Source organism: Suncus etruscus, chromosome 3, assembly GCF_024139225.1.
Source record: "Suncus etruscus isolate mSunEtr1 chromosome 3, mSunEtr1.pri.cur, whole genome shotgun sequence".
NCBI lineage: Eukaryota > Metazoa > Chordata > Mammalia > Eulipotyphla > Soricidae > Suncus > Suncus etruscus.
In genome coordinates, this window is record NC_064850.1 from 34,751,038 (window position 1) to 34,777,885 (window position 26,848).

The 26,848-nt window shown below is 47.8% G+C and overlaps 1 protein-coding gene across 3 annotated transcripts in view; it reads right to left on the reverse strand.

Annotated features, from left to right (window-relative positions):
* The window catches only part of TTC7B (tetratricopeptide repeat domain 7B), a 224,021-nt gene that overhangs the window by 35,965 nt on the left and 161,208 nt on the right, over positions 1-26,848 (reverse strand). For 2 of the 3 annotated variants that reach the window (XM_049769780.1, XM_049769779.1), the window contains exons 16-17: positions 14,406-14,522; positions 7,537-7,634 (exon numbers count right to left, since the gene is read on the reverse strand). In XM_049769780.1, the coding sequence (XP_049625737.1) occupies positions 7,537-7,634; positions 14,406-14,522 (215 nt within the window). Of the gene's footprint in view, positions 1-3,814; positions 3,980-7,536; positions 7,635-14,405; positions 14,523-26,848 lie in introns of all 3 variants that reach the window. The other variant, XM_049769781.1, reaches the window with a different exon arrangement.

A 26,848-nucleotide genomic window follows, 5' to 3' on the forward strand; every position in this document is an offset into this window, starting at 1 on the left:
AAAAAAAAAAAACAGATCCTGGCCACTTTAGAGAATTTTTGAGGTTATACAAGCCTAATACTATTTTCATAATAATCCCAAGATCATCTTACATTTTTACTGATGTGTACAAAGAAAGTTTGATTATGAATAAAACCCTCAGAGCCTTGGTAGGAATATCAGTGTTCTAAGACTGTACTTACTATTATGGTATTTTTCATTCTCACATATTTGTAATAAAGATAATCATTAAAACTAAAAAAATAAAAATAAAAAACCAAAGAGGGCCCAGAAGGACAATTAAATGTCATTTAATTGTGACCCAGATTAGTGGGCATTCCCCTCTCCAATGAAGCCCTCTCTCCACATCAGCACAGGAAAGCTGACCAATTCGTGTGTTGTGTTTTGTTTTCAGGGCCGGAAATTCCAAAGGGAAGGGAAAAAAAGTAAGATCAAACCAGCACTTTTCAGATCTTTCCAAACATTAACCCTAATCAGGATTTCAGGATTGGCAGAGCTGGGCTAATCTTTTTTTTATTTTTTTTTGGTTTTGGTTTTTGGGCCACACCTGGTGATGTTCAGGGGTTACTCCTGGCTATGCACTCAGAAATCGCTCCTGGTTTGGGGGATCATATGAGACACTGAGGGTTTGAATCTCGGTTCATCCTAGGTCAGCCATGTGCAAGGCAAACACCCTACAACTGCACCAACCGCTCGGGCCCCTGCGAGTTTAAGGAGTCCAGGAGGTGGGGGTCGGGAGTCAGAATAATACCTCCAGTCCTTCCTGTCTATCCTGTCCCCTGGGAAGAATCAGGATCCAAATCACTTATGATTTTTTTTTTTTTTTTGGTTTTTTGGCTTTTGGGCCATACCCGTTTGACGCTCAGGGGTTACTCCTGGCTATGCGCTCAGAAATCGCCCCTGGCTTGGGGGATCGAACCTCGGTCTGTCCTACGCTAGCGCTTGCAAGGCAAACACCTTACCTCTAGCGCCACCTTCCCGGCCCCATCACTTATGATTTTATCCCAGGCATTCTACCTGTACCTGTAGTGAATGTGATGTACCCCCTTGTCTCAAACTCAATCTACTCTAATTGGGGACAGAATATTCTCATGTGCTTTGGTCTCATCTCAAAAAGACCTGGTGACTGACCAGGTGGTCTGGAAGGGACAGAGCACAAACAATGGAGCCCTGCATGGCACAGAGCCCATCCAGCAAAAAGCCAGGGGGTGTTAGACACCCTAACCATGTGTTAAATAATGGGCTGATCTGAGACTTCAAAGGGAACAGGAGGCTCCTTGAGATCTGTCAATACTGGCAGGTGTGCTGGGGGGAGTATCTGCTGTGCTATCAGGCCTGGAGGGGCAACTGGGACACAGAGCATATTCGAGAATGTTAAGCTCCCTTTCTAAGAGAATAACAAAATGGGGCAAATGTCTACATTAAAAAAAAATCTGGAAAACTCAGAAAATTGGCATTAGGCCTGTGGTTATATTACAGAAAAATATTTTAAGAAGTAGATTCAACAATATAAACTTAAATGGGCATGTTCTACTAGCAGGTCAGGGGGCAAAAGGGTGGTGGTATAGGATGAACTCTGGGTCATTGGTGGAGATAGGTCAACACTGGAAATGGCCCTGATTGAATATTTGAAATTCAACTATGAAGGACTCTGTAGACCACAGTTGTTTCAAGAGAATAAAATTAAAAAAAAAAATCCTTTAAAAGGGCCCGGAGAGATAGCACAGTGGCGTTTGCCTTGCAAGCAGCCGATCCAGGACCAAAGGTGGTTGGTTCGAATCCTGGTGTCCCATATGGTCCCCCATGCCTGCCAGGAGCTATTTCTGAGCAGACAGCCAGGAGTAACCCCTGAGCACCGCCGGGTGTGACCCAAAACAAAACAAAAATCCTTTAAAAAAATAGTGGATTTAGATAGCACAAGTCATGCATGAATATTATCTTCTTTTTTATGGCAGGGGGTGGTGTTCCTAAGTGGTACTCAGGAGACCCAGGGGGGTCCTTCCTGATTGAGTCTGAGATAACTAGGCTGGTAGGTATTTCAACATGAGAGTCTGGGGAGCCTGGTGATACTCAAATCCTACTGTGGAGACTTGGGCTACCTATGATGCTCACAGGACCATGTGGTGCTGGGTCACATGCTAAGTATATGCCTTGTCTCTGTACTAATTTCCAGGGGTTGAGCCTTATTTTCATCTTCTATTTCATGAAACTGGGCATGGCCATTAAAATCAAGTCCAGAGCATTTAATACTCAATGAAATCAACTCAAGAGTGCTTCCTGGTTATATGATTTAGTTCCAGTGCTTTCTTTGAGAGGGGAAACCCTGTATTTAGTGTAGGTGATGAACTTATCCAGGCAGCCCTCGGAGAGATGACACCTTGGAGAAAATGGTTCTTGCTGGGACAGCTCTGCTCGTGAGCTTTGACTCTATAACTGAGCATCTGGATCAAGGATTAGCCCTTTATAAATCACAGATCTAAAGATTACATTTTCTGGCAGTGCTGTAATAAAGCAAACATTAAGTAAATGAGGGGGGAAGCAAACAAGGGTGAACTTCCCAGGAAGAACCATATTTAGGACCCATTTAAGAATTTTACCAACCGGGCCCGGAGAGATAGCACAGTGGCATTTGCCTTGCAAGCAGCTGATCCAGGACCAAAGGTGGTTGGTTCGAATCCCGGTGTCCCAGATGGTCCCCCGTGCCTGCCAGGAGCTATTTCTGAGCAGACAGCCAGGAGTAACCCCTGAGCACTGCCGGGTGTGGCCCAAAAACCAAAAAAAAAAAAAAGAATTTTACCAACCATTTAATACTAGTATCTTTGTGGGTTATATTTTTTGTTTGTTTGCTTTAGTTTTAGTTGTAAATAAAAAAAAACTGGCCTGAGCTTCCTAACGTAGACTTTCCAATCTTTTGCATCATTTTTAAAAATAAGATTAGGTTAAAATACCATTTGATCTCCTTACCTGGTTTCATGATACAAACCCTACATTTTTTTTTTTTTTGGTCTTGCAAACAAAGCAACCAATGGCAGTGACCCTCAACATGTACTGCTTCAGCTACAGCCTTGTAATGAAAGGACGTTTTATAAACCCCTGTCCCTGAGCCCCATCCCTGGTATCTGCAGATGAGGAAACCTCCCAGACCCCAGGATCTTAGAATGCTATGAAGATCCAGACACATATCTTTAAGAGGGATTTGACCATTATCTCTGGAGTCTTCCTTGATTTCTACTACATACTTGAATTCATTCTAAAATAGAAGTCAGAAATACTTAGGCATAGATCATTACTTTAAAAATGTGGCATGGGCCTGGAGCGACAGCACAATGGATAGGGCACTTCCCTTGCACATGGTTAACCCAGATTCCACCCCTGGCATCCCGGGAATATGGTTCCCTGAGCACCACCCAGAGTGGTCCCTGAGTGCAGAACCAGAAGCAACCTCTGAGCATCACAGGGAATAACCCAAACAAAAACAAACAAAAAATGCCACAGTTTGTTCCCCCACTCCACTCTTTCTTAAGTGAGACTGGAAGGCCTTTCTACCCAGGAACAAACAGAAGTACCCATAATATTGGAGCTCTCTTCCCATTCCAAAGAGGAGGCTGGTATGTGGGCACCAAGAGCTATAGTTTCAGCTTTCTTGCCTCAAATAGATTCTGGATTTTCAAATTAGCAAGCCTTTTTTTTTTTCTGTGTTAAATTTGAGTTTCCTACCCAGCTTATCAGTTAGGAAGATTATCAGAAAATAAACATCAGGCAAAGAAGCAGGTCTAACAAGAAAGAAAAAAAAAAAAACATTAACCATGATTACAGAGAGAGGGTTCCCGGCGGGGACCTGGGTCACTGAATGAGTAGGCAACGGAGGGCCACACAAAGGTATCGGGTTTGGGATGAGAATGAAGATGAGAAGATACAAACAGGTGGAGAGGAGATTCGTTTCTTGAAAGAGAAGAGGAGGAGGAGGAGGAATCTGACACTAAAAGAAGTGAAAAAGAAAAAAAAACTGAAGGATAAAGGCAAAACAGAAAATAAACTTTAGAAACACAAAGAAAAGATAAACTAGCTTTTCATATACTCACATGGGCTGCAAAGGAAATGAGGTCATGTGATAACCAATCATAACAAGGTCATGTGATACACAATCATTCCTCTACCTGACAATTGAGTACAAGTGCTTTTCGAAGAAAACAAATGTTCTGTTTTCCTCCTGCCACCCCACCCCTGTGGTTATTTCATTATTCTGTTGGAACATCACGGAATGACAATAAATCAAATTTACCTGGGCCCCATTCAGAACCATGGAAAAGGGTACAGCTTTAGCCTACAACAACCAGAGCATTCTCAAGAAAACCATTTGCTTTTTTTGTGGGAGTGGGCTCAAGCTCGACTTTTCCTAGATTTTTTTTTTTTTAGGAGAAGCAACTTATATCAAGTCTGTCTGTCAATGACGTTTTCCCTGGGAGCAGGGGTGGAGATGTGATGGGCTATGATGGGTTTTCATGGGGGTGGGGATAAGCATACTCTAGTACCCAGCTGTTGGTTGCAAGGGCTGGATGAATCTGCTATCATCATGTCTTACAGTGGGAGAAATACACAGTACTACAGAGACCTCCAGGGGCATGAAAAAAAATTCCCAGCTAAGATGAACCAAATGCACATGAATGTACGTGTATGAATGTGTGTATGTGTGTTGGCTAGGTGTCCAGTAATATCCACCAATAATTAAAAATAACCCCCACATCCTGTTTTGAAGGCAAAGGAAGAAAAAAATTATTTTTCATCCTTTATTTTAGGAACTACCAACTTACGCCCCTCACCCTTACTCCCTGGGAGAAAAACAATGATTCATAGCTTCAAAGTTAAAAGACTATCTTTCTTCTTGAATTGTCTTTTTAGAGATTTGGGACCTATTAGATGATGGGGCAGGGTGGGAGCTGAGAGGATATCAGGGAAGGGAACCAGAGTGATATCAGGAGGGAGATCATGTTCTTAAGTGAGATCATGTTCTTCAGCTCAACATTTCAATGAACAAAACCAATAGCCCTCTATTAGTCACAGAAGATCTAGTCTATCCAGTCCCATGCCTATGTACATGGGTTCCCATAAGTTGCCCTGCAGACCTTCATCAGCACTTGGAAAACTGTACTCCAGCGGATTGACCACTCCTTAACACAAACCCATGGGGTCTGCCCTGAAATAACCCAGGCATGTCATAAGGGAATTGTGGCTCTGCTTTGCAGAACAAAGTTCTCAACCAGTAGCCCTCTAGAGTGAACTGTTCACAGGTGGTGACCTATGATGTCTGGGGTTTGCCTTACAGTATTCTATGAAAACCAAAGACAGGAAAGCAGAGATGGAAAGACTAACAGCTGGAGGTTGAGGGCAGGCATGTGCAAATTAACTGCATGAGCTTCTGTGCAGTAAAGGGGAGGAAATTTGCAGATCAGAAGAGAGAAAAATTAATTTTGGTCTTGGAAACTAAACAAAGGATCCCAGAGACCAGGGTTCCCTCTGGCTTCACAAAGGCCTGTCTGCTAGGCCTCCAAACCCATGATGATGGCTTTTACCAATTTCTAGGTTGGATGCGACCTTCATTCATGGTCAGAGGTTGGGGGATGCTCTGACTTTTAAAGGACACTCAGGGGACTAGGGATATGGCACCTTAATAGCACAAGGTTCTGAGGTCAATCAAACCCTGGTGCCAACAAATGCCTGAAAAATGCAGGGGCACTGAGGACCTAGGACAGTGTCAGGTTGCCCTGCACCAGGGTCTCTGGAGGCCATAAATGACCTCAAAGCTGTTTCTGCTTTAATCTGGGAACTATTTTTCCCTTCCTTCTACCTCCTGGCTCAGTCTCTTTTTTTGCTCCAGCCCAGCTGCTTTCTAAGTGGGCAGTGTTGCCGTTCATGTTCAAAATTAGCCACTTTCCACAGAACCATGTGGACGGAAACTGCAGTAAAGGAAGAGAAATTGGCCGGGCTCATGCTGGATGTGAAGGTCCAGAGAGAAGAATGTGTGGTCATGGTGACCCAGAGAAGGCGGTTATCCCACAGAGGGCTCTGGGGGGAAACTCTGGGCAATTGGGGGTGGGGGTACACAAAAAAGCACCAGCTCCCTGATGGCACTGACTGAGCAGCAGAAATCTAGGTTGACTGGCACCCCACAAGGGTGAACAAAGAGGGATCAAAAATGAATGGTTCCCTTTAGGAACTGGAAGGAAGTGGACAAAAATCTGCAGCCCCTCCGGAATCAAGAGTTTGTAAAAAAAAATTGTGTGACTGAAATGTGGGGTCTAAGTGAGTATGTATGGTCCTCTTGGCAAAAAACTGGGTGTAGGGTCTGAGGGCTGGAATTGGGTGAGATCCCTGCGTTTGATCCCCAGCACCCCAGCAATGAATTGGGAGGAGCCTCCAAGTAGTTGAATCCCCCACCAAAAACTCCTGGATCTTAACATTCCAGGTAGAGACCCTCTAACTTCTACTGTTTAACTACAGGCACTCTGGACTTTGACCCAAGAGGAGGGTTCTTGGGGCTCTAGGTAAAGATTCTAAGGGATCTAGGGAAGAACCAGGGCCATATCATGTCAGCCCATCTGTCCTCTGTGCAATGTGGGATTGACTGGGGAAACAGATACAGAACAGGAGTGAGGAGGCCTTCAACTAAAGGAACTCAGTCTGGCCAGCCTTGGTGGCTGCTTTGAATCAGCCCAATTTTTGGGTGATGGAAGTTCTTCACCACTCCCTTCTATGTATGGCTCCCTCTCTGACTCATTTGTATCAGTTCTGGTGGCATGTCCCTTCTTTTTCTGCAGGGAGGTGGATGGACTGGACTCAGGCGTACAGACAGCCTGATTGATTGTGTCAGTTGCTCTTAGGGCCCAGGGTGCCTGTGTCCTGAGGTCCCACTCCTGCTGCTGTAGATAAGTCTGCAGGCAGGGTGTGCCTGCAGGAAAGAAGGTATTGGGGTTCAGGGGGTGGGGCCTGGGTTTAACCCCAGCTCCCACAGACTCTCTGTCTCCCTGACTGCTGGGGCAGGTGGTGCAGGCCTTAGGGCTGTCTCTGACTCTCTGAAGGGCTTAGCCATGGGTTAGGGAACAGAAGGAGTCACATGCTCCTTTGGAGAACCTATAAGAGACAGGAGAGGCCTGAGATGAAGAGATGGAGGGACGAGATGTGATGCCCCATGGGCCAAGAAGAGCAACAGAAGCCACAGAACTGGTTTCTGTGGCGTAACTGAGGTCCCTTTTGTCACTGAGCACTGGGTATGACCATCAGGCTGCCCTGAGTGGAGTCTGAAACTAAAGCTGACAGCCTGTGTGGAGAACAGCTCTAGACAGGAATAGCCTTGCTTTTGTGTATTGTGTATGGACATGAGGCCATTGCTGGGCAAGGCCTGTACTTGGGCCAACTTAAGCAAAGCCTGTCCCAGGAGAAGGGCACCCCACCTCCCAGTATTGGGCAGCTGAACCCCTGGACAATGGGACCTGAGCCTGCAACTATGTCCACCACTCGGGCCTGTCATTGTCTCCTCACCTGTCTCAGGATCGCTGAAGTCAGGCAGGGTGATGGCATTAAGCTGCCGCCGGTCAGCGATGGTTCTGTCTAGGAGGCTGCTTCCACGGCCAGAGTCGCTGCAAAACACAGTCCTTGGTGTCAGACACACACAGGGCGGGCAGAGGAGACAGAGCCACCTAGCCAGGTACCTGCTTCAGAGGGTCCTTACAGGACTGCCAACCCACCCACAAACCCCTCCCACAAGCTCACACCTATTCTCTAGCTACAATGGCGGCTCTGGGCTGTGGAGTCTCAGTCCCATTGGCCGCCCACACTTACTGTCATGGCAGGGAGATTGCTTGCTGTGAACCAGCCCAGACCTCACCTGCTATCCAGACCACAATACCCAGACCACCCCAATCGAGATTAAGTCAACTGTCTGGAGCAGTCCACAACCCTGCCCTCCCCACCAGTGGTCCTGGGTTGTGGTGGAATATGAGACTACCTGGCTGTCTTTTTTTAAAGACTGATTTCTGCCACGGCTTCCCTTGGGCTACCCCCAGCAAATGTCTCAGCCATATGCCATGCAGGACCCTTAGCTGGCTGGCCAAGGTGGGGGTGAGAAAGGAGGAGAGATATGACACATGTAAGTCATAAGTCATAAGACTGGCACCAGGTCCAGCCAGTCTCACTTGTCTTGTGCTGTGTCCCTCTCTCTGGCCTTATCTGACAAAACAGATTGATGACATTGACTCAGCCATATTGTACCGAGGGGGCCCACTTGGGGTGGAGAGTGACCTAATGAAACAGCTAAGGGGGGCCCTTAGCTCATAGTTGTTTTGGCCACATACTGTAGTGCTTAGGACTTACTCCTGGCTCTGTGCTCAGGGATAACACCTGATGGGGCTCAGTGGACCATCTGAGAGGCCAAAGATCAAACATCTGGATTGAGAGAAATTAAAGTAAGCACCTTCCCCACTGTACTATCTCTCTGGCCCTCCTTTCTGACTTTAAGAAAGCTGTCAAGAAAAACAAGTGCAGCCGCTGGAGAGTTAGCACAGCAGTATGGTGTTTGCTTTGCACGCAGCCAATTCAGGACAGACGGTGGTTTGAATCCCAGCATTCCATATGGTCCCCTGAGCCTGCTAGTGGCAATTTCTGAGCAGAGAGCCAGGAATAACCCCTGAGCGCCACTAGGTGTGACCCCCCCCCAAAAAAAATGATGCTTAAACAAAAAAGTTCCTGAAAATCTCCAACCTGTCTCGAGGTTTGAATCTTGAATTGCTTTTCTTTGAAGTAATTTGTTTTTTCTAATTGGGGATGGGGGGTGTCTTTAAGAATGATATTTTCTTGTTAAGATGTGCAAATTCCTTAATAAAGAAAATGATCTCTTTCCTCTATGCAGCTGTTGCTAAAAGCGGCAGAAATCAGCTTTGGTATGAAACTTAATACAGGCTGCAGGCTGCAATTTCCACGTCCAGGGCTGCAGTTAGAAAAACCAAGAGAAGCAGGGCAAGACTTGCACAGGCACTGATTCTTTGTCAGCCTATACTTACTGCATTGTCAGATACATGTTCTTTCAGAAAACTGTGCTATTAATTATTTCCACAACCGAGAAACAAGAAGTGCCTCTGAGCAGAGGACAACATAAGAATACATGTAAATTTTCATGAATCTCACTCGGACAGGATGTTTCAGCATAGGTCTACTTGCACTTCTATTTTTCTTTCTAACCTCCCCCCCCCAACAAAGATCTGTCAGAGTCCACTGTCTGAACACAGCGCTAGCTTCCAGTCTTAAGTTTTTTGGCTGTTATCTCAGAACAAGTGACTTTACCACCAGCTTGGGGATTCCAATAGTCAGGGAGGCCAGGTCTGCCCTAGGCTTTTGGGAACCAGTTCCCAGGAAGCGGAATGTGTTTTTCTAGAATCCTCCACTGCACCAGGAGCATAGGGCTGAATGGCACATATGTGGTCCCTGGAGCCAGTGGAGACCTCAATGCCTGGAGGGGTGAGAAGGTCCCTTTGGGCAAGGCCTTTCCCCTTGGGGGTCAGGGAAGAAGAGAAGGATCCTTCTCCAGGAGAGTGAATGGCTATGTGGGACCCTCAGTCACTGATCATGACATGAATCTACATCCCTACACAGACACAGATCCAGAAAGACAGACAGACAGACAGACAGACAGACAGACACACACACACACACACAATGGCCTAGCACCTCTATTTGATAGCAGCCCTTTATCTTGCTATAGTTACTGTGGAAAAAAATGGTTACAAAAGAAACAATGAATGGCTCAGAGTAGAGATGCTTTGTTCCCACTGTGAATATTGCAGCTGGTTGGACATTTTCTGGATGCTTCAAGGAATTTTTATTGCATGAAGAGTTGTGTGTGTGTGTGTGTGTGTGTGTGTGTGTGTGTGTGTGTGTGTAGGTCTTCATTTACATGGTACAGTCTGAATCAAATGAGATTTGTCTCTATCAAATCCACTGGATGTGGAAAAAGAGGCAAAGGGGTGGCAGGCCAGCTTTTGAGTCTCCCCCTCTCCTCCCTCAGGGACACTGTCCTGCTCACACACCTCTCGAGGTCCACCTGGTCCCTTGCCCAGACCTCACCTCTTCTCTGCCAGGAACATCTCCCAGGGGGAGGTCTGGGTAGGAGGGAAAAGGAAGCACTTCCAGTCAGAGGGGCCAGCAGAGAGGGTTCAGGGAGAGGAAATGGGGAGGAAGTATAAATTCACACACACACACACACACACACACACACACACACACACACACACACACGGATGTTCACATCCGGGTCATGTCTGTTCTCCAGCAGAACAGAAAACCCAGGGTCTGTGGTTTAAGTTCCACTGGGCTTGTCCTGGAAATTTTTTGTCTACAGAATACACAGGAAGTTAGAATCCAAGGCAAGCAGGTGGAGGAGGCAGTGACTGAAACTTGGGGTGCCTATGGCAGCACTGCTTTTTTCTAGTGTACATGAGGGCACATAGCCCACAAGTAAAGGTGAGTGAGGAGGGACCTTGTGCAGAGCTGCAGGAAGGGGACAGAGGACTATTATTTGGTCTGTCTGTCCCCAGACCTCTATAGGCCAGTTTGGGAGTGAAAGCACGTGCCCATCACTGGCCTGCTCTGGGGCCATTTTGAAGCTGATGTGCTCTGCTGGTGAGCAGCTCCATCTGGGTGCAGGCACTTGGCAGTATGGAGGGGACCATATGGTCAACCACACACTGCACAGGACAGTGGGGGCCCCGGTGGTCAGCTCAGAAACAGATGCTAGGGCGGAGAGAACTTTGATACCAGGCAGGCCTGGCACGGAATCAGCTCCAAGCCAGTTTAACTGGCGAAAGGAAGGAGAGTCAAGACTGAACCACCCTGAGGTTGTTTCCTATGAGACAGAGAGGCTAGGAGCCACATAGTGAGCACACATTAGTGTACTCAGGTAGGCACAGAGGGTGGCAGGGCCTGGGGGGTAAGAGAGAGTGGGAAGTGGGCAAGACCACTATGGGTAAATGCTGGGATTCTCTGGGACCAGGCCCATATGCACAGGAACAGAGGGACCTTCAGCAAATGTGTAAACCCCACCCCCACCCCAGCAAGTAGCGCAGACCTGGGGGGTGAGAGTGAGTGTCACACGGTCATGCCATATACACACTTGGGACAAGGCCACCCATGGCTCTGCTCACAGCAGGAATCATGAGTCCACCTGCAGGACCCTCTGCAGGCTGCCTGAAACCAGTTCCCATGCTGTCCCCTGCCCTGTTCTCCCTGGAAGACAGGGTTTGGAAAAGGAGGATGAAGAAAGATGAAGGGAGGAGGGAGAGGAAGAAGAGAAGGGGAGAAAGCGGTAGAGGAGAAGAGAGTGAAGGAGAGGAGGAAGAATGGGAGGCGGGGGATGGGGAGGAGGAAAGTTGGGGACCTGCCAGTGACCTGGGGGTTCCTTGTTGGGTCCTTCTGCCCCTTCTCCCAGCCTCCCCACCCACATTTAGCCACATTTAGTCACTGGGTGGTGAGGGGTGGGGGTGGGGGGGAAGTGGCACTGTTTCCATGGCAGCTTGAGTAGAAAGCCTGCCTCCACTGAGGCTGACAGGAAGCTTGTCCAGGGCAGACATTTCAGTTCCATGTTGCCCTGCCCTGTTTTTAAAGAGAGAGAGTGAGAGTGAGAGAGAGAGTGAGAGTGTGAGAGAGAGTGAGAGTGTGAGAGAGTGAGAGAGAGAGAGAGAGGGAGAGAGAGAGAAAGAGAGAGAGAGAGAGAGAGAGAGAGAGAGAGAGAGAGAGAGAGAGAGAGAGAGAGAGAGAGAGAGAGAGAGAGAGAGAGAGAGAGAGAGAGAGAGGAGATCCCCGTGTACCCATCCAGGCCATCATCCATTTCTTAAGCCCAGTGTGGTCCAACAATGGGCCCTCCAGATGGCTGGGCTGAGGCTGTCCTTTTGGGAGACCCAGAATGTATGCTGAGAAGCCCAGACCCTCCCCACCCCAGAGGGCCCCCTCAGTAGTGGGTATGTATCCCCCAGTTAAGCTAGAATGACTAAAAGCTTTTCTCTGCCAAAGGCTATAAAAGACACATGTATCCTGTCTGGCTAGCTTCTGGGTAGAATAGAACCAGGTCATCCAGGGGTCCCCACCCCAACCCCCATACCAAGCAAGCCTTGAGGAGACAGAAGTGAGGACAGCGTGTTTGAACACAGCCTCAGCATTTGGCTGTATTTTTTTTTTTCTTCCCCCAATTCCATAGGGCCCTTCTCCTCATATCCAATATTCTTGGTTGCTGAGTGGGAGGGAACACAGGGTGGTGGAGAGTTGTGTGGAGTGAGAGGGACTCGGCTGGGAGTGCTCATGGACTGCTCTCTCCTTTTTACAGTGGGTACCAGCAAGGGAGGCTGCTATGGTACAGACCACAAATGCTTCAAATAGGCCAGTATGCCAGGCGGCAGGAGGTGAGGGGACATTTGTGGCTCTGAGAATACAGAAACCTTTCATTTCTGCATATTGACCTAGGAAGGTATAATTTCCTTTATGTTTAATTAAAATGATCTAGTTTGGAGCCAGAGCTATAGGAGAGCACATGGCTATAGGTTCGACTCCTGGCATCTCCGAGCTCAGCAGGAGTGATCAATTACTGAGTGCAGAGCCAGGAGTAATGCTGAGCACCACCAGATATGGCCCCTAAACAAAAGAACACACCAACAAAAAGATTGTTTTTCTAAACAAGCCTCCTACTTCCCTCAAATGGGAGGCATCCTGTTCTCACAAGGGGCCAGAGAGAGGAGCCACAATGGGTACAGCTGTGCACCTTAGAGGTGAAAGGAAGGAATCCTTCTAGTTCTTGGGGTCCCAGCTCCTACTGGGTCACAGTGCTCAGGGCTTCCAGGGCCTCTCCTAGAGATACTCAAACGCTTAGGTTGGCCAGATAAGTGCTTTGGTCCAAGGATGTGATGTTGATGGCCTGTGGTGTCTGGGCCTCTGGGACTATTCTTGAAGGATGTTAGGGCTCCAGAACTGCACCCAGTGGTGGTCAGAAAGGTCTGGACTCATTAGAACATACTGTGGGCCATGCAGTTTTCCAGAAAGGGGACAAGAGCTTAAGTACAGGCTGCTACTTGAATGCATCAAATTACTGGATAGGGAAGGGCATGCACTGTTCTGGAAGACTGCCCAGGACTTGAGGCATGGCCTGGAAGACTGACCGGAACTCAGGGCATGGATGGCCTGGAAAATTCTGAGACTCAGAACACAACCAGAACAATTATCCAAAACTCAGAACATGGCCGAGACTATTCCCTGAGACCTGGGCATGGCTGGGCAGACTCCCTAAGATGTGGAATAGAATAGGGACTGGCTTTGGCTGGGACTGGTGAGGGAACCCCTTGTCCCTAACAGCTGCCTCTGTGGGCTGACATCTGTGGTGGATTTCAAATGTTGGGGCTGACCCCTCACACTTTCGGGCTGGGCTGTGTGAGGAAATGGGTGCGGGGCCAATGGACTCTGTCTGGTGCCGTGAACTGCACCTACTTTGTAGGGAAGGGAACCCCAACAGTATAAGCTGCTGGCTGCCTCCTCCCCCCCCCCCCCATTATACTTCTACATCATTGGCAAAGTTGTTTCATCTTTCCTGCCTCAAACTCCTTGGCCTGGATCTTATCCTTTTATTAGTTCCCTCCTTAGTTCATGGGGGAAACAAAATCTTTGACAAAGGCTTATTTTAGACTTACCATTTTAACTTTTGAAAATTATTCTTTATCATGCTTGGCAAATTTCTTTTCCTTTCTATTTTCTGGGAAGAGAGAGGGTGTGAGGGTGGGACAGTTCTGGAAATCTAAACCAAGGCCTCCGATGTGCGAGGCAAGTGCCGCAATTACTGAGTCATGGCCCCTGCATAGCCCCCACGGCCAGTTTCTACCCTTTTTAGCAAGCTGTGGTCAATGCAGCCTGTTGTATATGTGGTCTTTTCCTATACTGGAACAAATCAGCAGACAGATGGTAGCAATGGGCAAAAGAGCAAAGCACTTGAATGACAGAACATCTGTCATCGTGCATGGATCACCGTGGCAGCCAAAGCAGACTCTCTGGACCTGGACACTCCCTTAGTCTCTGGGGGGAAACCTGGCAACCAGCATGAGGGGGTCAGGCCAGACTCAGTAGCAGATCACATTCCAGGTATGTAAAGCACCCTGAGTGGATCCCAAGCTGGCCATTGCCACAGCACCATTGCATGTGGCCCTTATAGAATGAGAAAACAAAGACGGGGGGAATTCTGTAGCCACGAGAGACCATGAGTGATTTGGCATGGCTGGGGTGGGGTTTAGGTACACAACTGGCCTCCCAGGGTCAGTGCCCCACTGGACACTAGCTTGCTCCCAGAGCCAGTGCCCGACCACCCACCCACCACCGCAGCCTTTTACCTAGGGTTGCTGAGGTTGTAACAGGATTTCCAGATCTGCAGCATGTGCTTACACGTCAGCAGCGCCTCGTCCGGCCCTCGGCACAGAGATTCTAGCTTCACTTTGGAAAAGAGCAGTCTGTGGATGAAAGACAGGGGAGAGAAGGAGCTGTTCCAGTATGGCCAGGTTCAGATCCAGACATTGCCCCCTCTTGTTCCAGAATGGGGAGTTCCCAGGCAGGTGGATCTCAGGCAGGCAGTGGTGGTGGGACTGAGGTGTCCTGAGCACCCCATTCTTGCCAGTGAGGTAAAGGCAGTCCCCCATGTGGCCATACGTGGTCAGGATTAGAAGCACCTAGTGAGTCATCTTACTGGGGGACACAGGGATTTGTTTGAGGAATTTGTTTCTTCAGAACAGCGCCAAAGCTACCTGAGAAACTCAGAAATAGATGAATGACCAATTTGGGTATATGGACAATGTCACACAGGTGATATGGGTCAGCTGCTAGAAACATATGCAAGCAGGATCCTCATCAGGCAGAAGGAACGACTCCGAGAAAAGGCCCAGAAAGAAAGGGGAGCAGGGTGCGACCTTCTCTCTGGCCTGATCCTGTGTTGCTCAAAGGGGCATCACCAGCTCTCTCCCCATTTTCCTCACATGACACAACACTGTCCCTTCCACTAGCAGCTACTGGGTGTCAACCAGCTCTTCAGTGCCAGGGTCACTATCCCTCCTTCCAGACCACATGTGAAACCCCCCATGAGCCCAGACCCCCCCCACCAGATGGTCCTTCTGTCCCCTGAGTTGGCCAACTTGGGAAATAATCAATAATCTAAATAAAAGGGAGGTGGGGGTAGGAGGGAAATTGGGGACATTGTTGGCAGGAAATGTGCACTGGTGAAAGATGATGTAAATTTTATTACTAAAACTCAACCATGAACAATTTTGCAACCACAGTGCTTAAATAAACAATAAAAAAAATACAAGAAAACAATACTTTCACTCCCACTTCAAGAAGCAGCAAGGATCCTTAGTGAATGTGAGAATGTTTTAAATGTCCTATCAAGTCCTTTAAGTGCTCATGCCCATTGTACTGGCTGTTTTGGGGTCATTCATCTTGCGGGCCCTCCTTCCTGCTGGAACAGGCATTGTCCTGCAATCACGCTGCCCTCAAAACCCCACAGCTGTCAGGCCCTCAGTCCTCATCCTGATTGGCCCTCCTCTCTCTTCTGTTCATCCAAAGCTCAGCTAAAACTTACCCCTTCATCATCTTGACTGACCCTCATCTCTCTTGGGTTCATCCTGGGTTCCGCTAACCAGTGGGACCAGCCAATACACCTGGGACTTCTCTGGCCTGGATGTGCCCTACTAGCTGCCATTAATAGTCGTAGAAAAAAGCAAGTGGGAGATGCTCTTGTGCCTCAAAGGCCCGTTGGGTTGCTGTGCACCAGGCCCATGTCTGGCACTTGCCAAACCACAGCCAAGCCATGTTGGCAACAGCTGGCTCATGTGGGTGACCTTCTCCCTTGTCCCCGTCTGGTGAAAGAATGGCTGCCTCTTGGGCCCCACTTCCCTGGCGCCGAAGTTTTGGATCAGTGACTACTTTTTCTTAAGAAGCCGCAAAGGAGAAGAATGAGTTGGCTGGTGGTTGAGTGAAACACAGGGAAGAATTTCTGGCCCATAGTATAACAATAGCAGTGCCCACGGGCCTCTCCAAAGCCCAGCAGTGGGGCTGGATGAACTCTTTCCTAGACCACAGGATGGGGCCTGGCAGGCGCTATTGGCTCCCAAAAGGTTCCCAGTCTGTGGCCTCCTCTAGCTGTGCTTGGCAGCTGCCTGGAACAGGAGCTCAGTTCTCAATTTGTAGTGATGGGTGGAGAGAATGAGGCTAGATATGGGAACAGGACCCCTAAGAGGCCTTTCCATGGATGCCTGCAAGAATCAGTGACTGTCTACCTCATGCAGTGAGGGACCTTTTCCACCTGTCTCCCCAGAACTGAATCAAGGGGAAAGGACTTTATAAAGGCAGAAGCAGCCACTCGGGGGCCTGGTGAGCTTTTGGTAGTGACTGAGTTGGAGGGCCCTGGACGAGGGGTGCTGGATGGAGCTCAGAGCCGGTTTGGGGGACAGACTGAGTGTGTGGTTGCGCTAGGGAGAGCATGGAGGTGGCGGGGAAGGTCTCCCCACAGGCAGGCAGAGAAGCGAGGGCAGCGTGAAAAGATCCCCCGGTTCTTTAACTGCCCACGGGACCAACTGCCAGAGCCTAGGGAGCTGTTCCCTGCAAGTCTTCTTGGCTGGAAAAGGAGTTTCTAATTAACATGAAATTACAGCTTCCAAACATTCGACTCAGGGAACGGAGTGGAAAGGAGTGGGCTGGATCCAGGAGAACCAGACAGAAGGAACAATAGCTGAGCTACAGGGCACAAAGGACAGCAAAGGCACCTCAAGAAAGAGAGAGGAGAGAGAGAGAGAGAAAGAGAGAGATGGGGAGAGAGATGGAGGAGAGAGCAAGAGAGAATGAAAGAGGAGAAAGAGGGAGAGAAAGAGCAAGAGAGCGAGCAAGAGAGCTAGCACAGGTTCATTGGCCAGCCTGAGAAAAGTCACTGGACAGCATGACCAGGCAGGATGCTGCAGCTGAATGGTGTAGGGGAACCATGGGCAGCAAGACATGAAGGAAAAGGGGGCAGGCACTGACTTTGTAGGGTGCAAGCCTCAGCTTGTTTGTAGTCCAGAGAACAACACCCCAAGCAAGTGAGCAAAACAGAATTACCATTTCATGCATCTCAACATGGTGGCAAGAAGACAGCTGGATGGGTGTGTGAACCCAGGCCAGGGGCTGCCAGCATGACCAAAACATTATTGCTGTAGTGGCCCAGGGCCAGATGGACAATTGGCCCAAGGGACTGGGTGAGTGCCACATATGGGCCCAGCCAGAAAGCCAGTTTCTCCAAGATACCACAGGGGACAGGGTCTCTTTCCCAAGTTCCATCTCTGACTCCACTTTCATGAACCTAATTTTGGTAGAATTTTTGTCCAGATTCATGGGAAGCTTCCAGAAAATAAAGGAAGAGTGAGAGGAAGATTCTGGCATTGGTACTCATCTGACAAAGGTACTGAAAGTCCCAGTCAAGCATCTCCAACTTCCAGGACCCGGCTCCTGATCACAGTTGCTGAGCTCTGTAGAGAAATGCCCCCTTAGCCATCTAGCCTAGCCTTGTGCCCTCACACAGCGGCCTCACTTTCTGTAACATAATGCATCATCCCTCCTTGCATCTCTGCCCTGAAAGCACCGGAAGTTTCATCAAGCTTTGGGCCACCCCTGCCTGGAAACCAGCCTCACAGAAGTGGGAACTTCAATCTCCCACTGGAAACACAACCATAGACAAGGTGAGTGCTGAAAACAGTGGCAAGAGGAGCCGCAAGCCAGGAAACTTCTGCTTTCAAGACAAGCGAAACAATAACCATAACAGCAGCTGCTGCCAGGATCTCTCAAGTATTTCAACACTGACTCTTACACCCACCTGCTAAATTGGGCTGAGTTCAGTCATGAGCCCAAGAGTGCCTAGCAAATGACAGGCAGAACAGACGAGTGAACCCACCCACCCAACTCTGAAGCACAGAACAAGAACCTAAGAAAGACATGGCCCACTGACCATGGCATGGATGCTACTGGAAGTTTCTGGGACTTTCTAATCACCTAGTAGCTGTTAAAAACACTAAAATGGAAAAAGTCGAGAAACAAACCAAAAAAAAAAAAAAATCACCATCGGGGTCGGAGAGATAGCATGGAGGTAGGGTGTTTGTCTTGCATGCAGAAGGGCAGTGGTTCAAATCCCGGCACCCCATCTGGTCACCTGAGCCTGCCAGGCGTGATTTCTGAGTGTAGAGTCAGGAGTAACCCCTGAGTGCTGCCAGGTGTGACCCCAAAATGAAAAACAGACAAACAAAAAAGAAACAAAAAAAAATCACCATCAAAACAAAGCAGGATAAAAAAAAATAAATGGTATTTTTGGGTCAGAGCGATAGCACAGAGGATAGAGTGTTTGCCTTGCATTCTGTCATCAGGTGTTCGATTCTTGGCATTCCATATGGTCCTCTGAGCCCCCTGGGAGTAATTTCTGAGCACAGAGCAGGAATAATCTCTGAGAGCTGCTGGGTGTGACCAAAAAACAAACAAAAAATAGTAGTATTTCGTCACTTGCCCTCCAAGACCTATGGTTCAATCAGAAGACAAGGCCCAGGCGTGAACTGTTCAGGATTCCTAACTCAGGGTCAGAGGCAAACTGGAGGATGACACAAGAAGTCAAGAGCATGGAGCACAGGGCTGTGCTCCACAGGCACCCAAGCCAGCATGGTCCTGGCTATTGCTGTGGTCAATGAAACTCAACTCTGGAAGTCAGGTGCAAAAGTTCCGTCATTGATGAAAGCCAATGCTTTTCATTAGAACTACTAGAAAGAAGATTTCATCAGAGGAGAACAATAAATGGTGATGAAGGGCGATGCTTTTCATTAGAACTACCAGAAAAAGATTTTATTAAAAGAGAACAACAAATGGTCAAAGGCATCAGAAGTGGAGATTTTTATCTTCAGGAATGAGCATGTATGAGAAAGAGAGAGAGAGAGAGAGAGAGAGAGAGAGAGAGAGAGAGAGAGAGAGAGAGAGAGAGAGAATGTGTGTGTCCTTGGGATGCTGGGAAGTTACTATGGTGGTATGAGGTTAAAATGATGCATGTTTGAAAAGTATGATTAATAGTACTGCAAATCCCTATACAGTAAAAATTAAAAATACATGTTTTTTTTTTTTCAGTTTATTTGGACCGGGCCCATGCTTAGCGATGCTCCAGGGTTACTCCTGTCTCTGAACTCAGGAATCATTCCTGGCAGTACCCGTGGGTCATATGGGATGCTGGGGATTGAAGCCAGGTTGATAGTGTGCAAGTCAAATACCATCCCTACTGTACTATATTGCTCTGGTCCCTGTATATATATTTTAAATGTAAAACTTTGCTACCTCATAAGAAACTGGAGAACAAATAAAGAATTAAAGGAGTTTCAAATTAAAAAATGGAAAACAAATTATTTTATTCATCCTATTTTGTAATTACTAAAAGATTCCCAAAACAAACTCTTGCAAAGCCAACTATGGGGGATGTTCTGTGAGCTGAGAAGGTCTCAGAGCATGGCCATGGAACTCTTGCTATCTTTACATGACCCTCAATGTACCTAAGGGACGCTACAGGGCCGGGGCCACTCCTGGAATATTTCCTGCCTCCCAAAACTATTCCACCAGTGGTCTCGCTCTACTTTCCCTCAATCCCAGCACCTCTCATGCCCCAGACCATTGCCAGAGATAGCACAGCCCCACATCTCCTGTTACTCACTTTTTCTATTTGCTTGCTGGGAAGGCACTTCAGCTGGGCCCACGGTATCATCCAGACCCCAGGCCACCACTCTTTCCCCTCCAGCCCCATCCTTGGGCACAACTGAGCTCTAACCCAAAGCAGAAAGCAATTGCTTGTATCATCCTGAGCCATAGTACAGAGGGTAAGGTGCTTGCCTTGCAGGTGGTTGACCCTATTTTGATCCCCAGTACCCCACAAGGTCCCTTGAGTCTGTTAGAGACAGGAGTGAGCCCTGAAAACTGCCAGGAGTGGCTCAAAAACAAAAAAGAGAAAAAGAAAAAAAAATAAAATAAAAGATAAAAATAAAGGAAGAGAAAAGAAGAAAAGAGAAAAGAAAACCAATTACTTGTGATCTGTTTCTTCATATCTATGTGGTTGATCCCCTTCCTGAAGTTCAACTCTCCTTTCGAGGGTGATGATGATGATGGTGGTGGTTGGTTGGTTGGGTGGGGGTGGGGTGGTGAGGGGTGTGGTGGTGGGGGTGGTGGTGGTGGTGGTAGAGGAGGAGGAGGAGGAGGAAACTTCTCCCCAAGAATTCCCACAGTCTAGTGTTACAGGGCCATGACATGTGAGGGTCACAGGCAGGAAACCAAAGTAGATGGACAGAGGGGTGGTGAGCATCACCATGCAGCCAGAGGGATGTGGGAGGTGGGCCCTAAGTTCAAGCTCAAGGGCAGATATTTCTACCATCTCAGACTGAATAAGCCTCACACAGACTGCTGAGGAAGAACTTGGGGGAAAAACATGGGAGTTTGGGGAGAGACTCTAGACAAGCATCACTACTTGGTTCCTGCCTGGGTGAAGGACTGAGTGGACCGCCTTCACCCACAGTCTTATCTGGAGAAGCTGCATCAGAGGAGCTTCACTTGGAAGCTCAGTTCCGGGAATGTTGGGCATGGGGAGTTTGGGGCCATCTAGGGGCTGAGCAGGCCAGGGATGCTGAGTGGGGACAGGAAGGGAAACCAGCTTCAGGACAGACTCCAGGGGGCAATGCCATATGGAGAAGACGGTCCCTGCCTGTCTTGCCCGTTCCCAACTCTCGCTTCCAGGGTAGCTGGGGTCAAAGTGACCATGCATTGCTGACCTTGCTGGAAGTGAGGTGCCACCAGGTGAGAGGGCAGCAAGATGGAAGTTGACACTGAGAAGTAGTTTGGAGGCTACTGATCAGGCGGGTAAGAGAAATCAAAAGGGACCTGCCAGAAAGCATGTGATGGCTACAACAAAGGGTTGGAAATTCCAAGTTGGATGAGCCCTTGAGGAATGGAGCCTGGCAGGCCTAGGGGGGTTTTGAGCAGCCCCAAAGCACAAGGCCACAGGCGGCTTCTGACCCCAGGCGGCTTCTGACCCCAGGCTGAGGGGCTAAACAATGGTATTGGACAATCAAGACTGCAGCTGTCCTGTGAGGTCTGTGGCCTGATAGGGTATGTGGAGGGGGTGGTGCAGGGTTTATAGCTGGACTGAGACCCCAAACTACGAAAAAGCTCTTCTGATATAGCAGGCAGGGGTGGGGAGCCTGGAAGTTCATGTAGGTCAGGTGGGGATGGGTGCTTCCATGGGATCAAAAATCATGGGGAGGGGGGATGTCTCACTGATGTCTCACAAATGGCATAATGTCATCTGAACGTTTGACGTGGGAAATGCCTCCCGCTTTGATCCTCTGACTTAGCTAACGATCATAGTAACATGTGATTATATTAATATAAGCTTACTAAGTAAAAATGATGCCTGGAAAAAAACCTCAAGTAGTCTGCAAAGCTCAGATACACAGAGAGTTGGCCAGGGGCAGGCAGCCTCTAACGTTCTTCAAGATGGTGGGAAGCGTGGTATCAAGCCCAACTGAGAGCCCATAGACTGGAGCCCGCAGATAAGTACATGAGAAGACAGATGGGACACTAAGAGGCATTGCTCCATCTACTTCTGCACCACCTCCTCCTCCTCCTCCTCCTCCTCCTCCTCCTCCTCCTCCTCCTCCTCCTCCTCCTCTTCCCTCCCTCCCTCCCTCCCTCCCTCCCTCCCTCCCTCCCTCCCTCCCTCCCTTCCTTCCTTCCTTCCTTCCTTCCTTCCTTCCTTCCTTCCTTCCTTCCTTCCTTCCTTCCTTCCTTCCTTCCTTCCTTCTCTCTTTTTTAAAGAAACAGGAGTTTCCTTGGATCCTGCACTTAGGATATTTGACGTATAGGAAGAATTTGGAGGCCTGCAGAACATTTTTGCTGCCTTAATTCCATGGAATTGAAGATCCCACTAAGCCCGTGCTTGGGGGTTTTGAATAGACACCTGCGTTCATCTGAGAGCTGCCCAATTGCTTCCTAATGGCTGTGCTATACTCTGCCAGGGTTACCCTGAATGGAGGCTACCCTGAACTCCCATTTCCCTGCATGATGTCAGGAAGGTCTGGGCTCCCCCTTTTTTTTTCATGAAGGGCCCAGTCTTGATGCTCAGTTCTGATGTCAGCTCACCTGCTGCCTGATGGAAATGTCTAGACTATAGACTTTCCAGGAGTCCAATATCATCTACTTTCCTTTACCAAATGCACCTGATTTCCTCTACCAAACCCAAATGCACAGGTTGACTCTTTTTTAATGCCAAGGAGACCACCCAAAGAGCTGTTTAGGAATGTGGCTCTTGTCCTCAGCATCCCTTCTCTGGAAACAGAGCCAGCTTGGAACCAATCCAGGTGTTGTTCTCTGGCCAACTTCTGTTTAAGGGTTTTCACCCAGAGAAAGCTCTAGAATTCTAACCACAAAGAGGCAGAAGCTTGAGGGAGTGCTGTGCAGTGTGTCAGCTTGTGTACACAAGAAGGCTGCTTTATATTTCTCCCGCCATGGCCTCACCTGTCACCGTGTCACCTAACCCAGGCCAGGTCCTTCAAAATGTGAGGTTGGGGTTACCTGACAAAGATTACCTGTTAGGAGCAGACACCTTGCTCCACAGTAGCCAGTGGTGGGGCTGGTACAGCAGATCCTGTGTGGCAGAGTCCTGCCTCCTCCCCATGATAGGCAGGAACTCCTGTCAGGGCCCCTATCAGTTACATTTTGCTTCTTATTTCAGTCAAAGTGTCAACAATCTAGACTACTCCCCCACCTAGCAAGCAGTATTTTTAGAACAAACAAACAACGGACATATTTAGCTTGAATAAATCACCTCAAGAAACCCCCATTTGGCTTATTTCTATCTCCCTCTTTTTTTTTTTTTCTTGAGTCCAACGTCAGTCATGCATCTTAACCCCACCTGGTGCCTCTACACTATAGACTAAGGGTTGCCCCATATGGTGTAGATGTTGAGAGGAAGGACCCATTGGGTTTGCAGCTGAGAGAGAGAGAGGAGAGAGAGAGAGAGAGAGAGAGAGAAGAGGGAGGGAGGGAGAAAGAGAGGGAAGGAGGGAGGGAGAGAGAGAGAGAGGAGACAGAGAGAGGAAACAGAGACACACAGAGAGAAGTGTTATAACTACAGCCCAGAAGTATCTGACCTGCAGCTCTCATGTGTGAGGGGTGAGCAGGTATGAGGTGAGAGTGACAGGTCTGTTCTAGTTCTAGTTCTAGTTCTGGAGAGACATGGGACTGGGAGGTGCATAAAGCATTATGGGGTAGAATCAGGGCCAAACAGGCATCTTCTAACTCAAGGCAAGCAGGAGATACTTGAAAGCAAGTCTTCCTATTGCACCACTATAATTTTAGAGAGAAATAGCCTCACAGAACCATGTAAAGCCTGTCAGTCATTGCTAATATGAGGGCAGAAAGCAAATCTATAGCACTAACTCTTTCAGGAAGCCCTGCCCAAAGGAACAGCACTTCAGGGGCAGAGGAACCCCATCTCAGCTTTTCAAGGATTCTAGAAATTCTTCTACTCCACACATGCTAATCAAGAGAGGGAAGTGAGACACTGAGTGGAGCAGGGTGGTCTCCCAAGAAATGCTCAAGGGTCTCTAGGGTCAGTCCTGGTGGCTCTCATTCAGGTCAATGGTTCAGTTATAGAGCTCAAGAATATGGTGCTGCTCAGGTCCCATGATGCTGAGAGGCCTCCAGCAGTGTGGAGAACATGATTTGCATTTGTTCAGCCCCAGTTTGATCTCTGGTGCCACAAGAGTCCTTAAACACTTGCAAGGCAAGCACCTTACCCCCTGTACTATTTCTCTGTCCCCAATAATCCATTTTTAGTATTTTGAGGAGCTTCTATAATGTTTCCCGCAGAAGCATGTTACACTCCCACCAGTAGAGCGAAGGCTTCCGGTTTCTCCGCATCTTCACCAACACTGGCTACCTCTCTGATCTGTGGTATATAAAAGATATCCTAGTAGATATAAAGTGAGGTCTCACTGAGGTTTGCACTTGAATTTGCTAGTGAATTAGTGATGCTAAGAATGTTGCAACCACATACTGGTCAGCTGAATCGCTTCTTTGGAGGAGAGTCTTCAAGTCATCTGTCCATTAAAAAAAAATCAAATGTTAATTGTAAATAAGCTCCTGAATTACTATGAAGACATCCTGGGTATCTTCCATGCTGCTGCGATTTTCCTTTGTCCCAAGACCCCTTCCCAGTCTATATGTAAGAGAGGGGAATCTGGCCTGGTTACCTTGGGCGCAGCCCTCCAGTGTGTCCTTGGGGCATCGATGGATCATTTCTCTAATTAAATGAGATGAAGAGCTTCTGTCCTTATGGTCCAACTTTCTATCAAATGCAAATTTAATGGGCATATTCATTGCTCCATCACTCAGCTCAGGCATAAAAATAGCCCATTAACACCTGGCCTCTCAGTCATCACTGTATCAAAACATTACTCAATCTGCTATTTCCACTTAAATGGAATTTCTCTAAGAGTCTGTCTGTGTATGAGAGTGAAGACAAGTCACAGTGTTAGTTGCCAGTGCTTTAGAAAACCAAACCGAACCAGATACGGAGACCTAGTCCATTCAAGTAAGGCATGGTCCTACCCATATTTTCTAGCTTACTGCTGAGCTGGACTGCTCGCTTCAGTGCATGGTTGTCTTTCTCTTGATCAGGGAGCGCATCCACTGCCCACCTCCCTCCTGCACCCCACGCAGCATATGCCGCATGGGATTTGGAGCAAACACAGAGCTTCTAAGGCGATGGCCAGAGGACAGATATCAGGGGCGGATGGCCCAGCCTCAAAGCATGGCAACGCCCTTACTAGGCAAGTCATCTTGGACAAATTGCTCCTGTTCTCTGTGCCTTGGTTGCATTTGCAAAATGGAGATGATTATGTTATCTTGTGATGATTAGACTGGCTAAAAAGGGTTGTTTGGTTAAGCACTGCCTGCCACAAAGAAGGGTAAAATGCTATGAGCTATTACTGCAGGGAAAGAGTGGCTGATGAGAGTTCGAGTAAAGGCTGTACATTTATTTTTCCTGCACAGACAGCGACTATTGGCAATGGGCTGACCACCTACTTCCACCTTTATAGGGCCATGGGTAGAATATTATAGCAGAAGACGTGGCATTCCATTCAAGTGAGCGAAACATTGATTCTAATGTTTCCCAGAGTCAATGCTGTGGCTAGGAAAATGTGCAGTGAAAACATAAACAGAGTTGTTAAAAATACCATAACATCCCACTGGTATTTGTGGGATCCTTATGCCTCCCTGTGAGGCATCAAAATTTACTTTCTTGGGGCTAAAGCAATAGCACAGTGAGTAGAAGGCTTGCCTATCACGCAGCCATTCAGGGTTCAATCATCAACATCCCATAGGCTTCCCAGATTCCCACCAGAAGTGATCCCTGAGCACAGAGCCAGGAGTAAACCCTGAGCACAGCTATGTGTAGCCCTAAAAGCAGAAACAAAAACTACTCTTATTTTCCCGTGTTTTGTGGTAATAATTGATGGGTAAGTACATGCACTGTTGATTTGAGGATCTCTCAGAGTGTCCAGATAAGGGTGTGTACAATCTCTGTTTTTTAATAAAAGAATAAAATCCCCTCAAAAGGTAGGCTGAGTAGCCTAGGTAACAGATGGCAGAGTACCAGCAACAAGCCAACAAGAGACCAGTGAAAGACCAGTCAGTGGACTTCAAGGGACAGAGTGAGGTCAGTATAAGACTGGGATGTAGAACATCTGGGGATCCAAAACTATGTTCTCAACACTGCTAAATATCACCTCAATGCCATGAAATAATTACAAATTCATAAGTACCTGGAGTTTTTAATTAATTGATTGGTTTTTGGGCCACACTTTGTGATGCTCAGGGGTTACTCCTGGCTCTGTTCTCAGAATTTGCTCCTGACAAGCTTGGGAGACCATATGGGGTGCCAGGAATTGAACCGAGTCCGTCTCTGCTTGGCAGCATGCAAGGCAAATGTCTTACAGCCCCATAGATGGAGTTTTGTATGTAAATATGCTACTCAAAATCTGACTTGTAATAAATTCACTTTCATGGTAAAAAAAAAAGAAAGAAACATCAGGGGCCAGAATGATAACAAAGCAGGTAGGGAATTTGCCTTCTACATGGCTGACCTGGGGCAAATCCCCAGCATCCCATATGATCTCCTGAGCCTGCCAGGAGTAACCTCTGAGGGCAGAGCTAGGATTCACTCCTGAACACTGCTGGGTGTGGCCCAAAATCAAAACAAAAAAGAAAGTAACATCAAATATAAAAAGATCCTTGATTAGGAAAGTCACAAGACCACAGTTTGTCTCAGGACAAGAGAGAATCCCTGGCACTAGTTGCCCGGATTTGTCCTGACCTGGCACGACATGCTGATGAGCATAGATTACACTACCTCTATGGACTCTGCTCCAGAAGAAAAACACTATCTGACATATTTTCCAAAATTTCAGAGTGACTGTCAGCTCTCATCCTAATGTTTTATCAAAAAATGAAAATTCCCTGACAGAAATACAAAGTCTGTGAAGGTCTGATCCAAGTGAACTTGATGAGAGGAGAGACCACTGTTCTAAACAGCAAATGGTACCTACTCCTACCTTTTACAACCCAGGAAGAAAATTACTGGTGGAATGTAATAAATAAGAAGAACAATTTCTGGGGCTGGAGAGATAACATGAAGGTAGGGCATTTGCCTTGCATGCAGAAGGGCAGTGGTTCAAATTCTGGC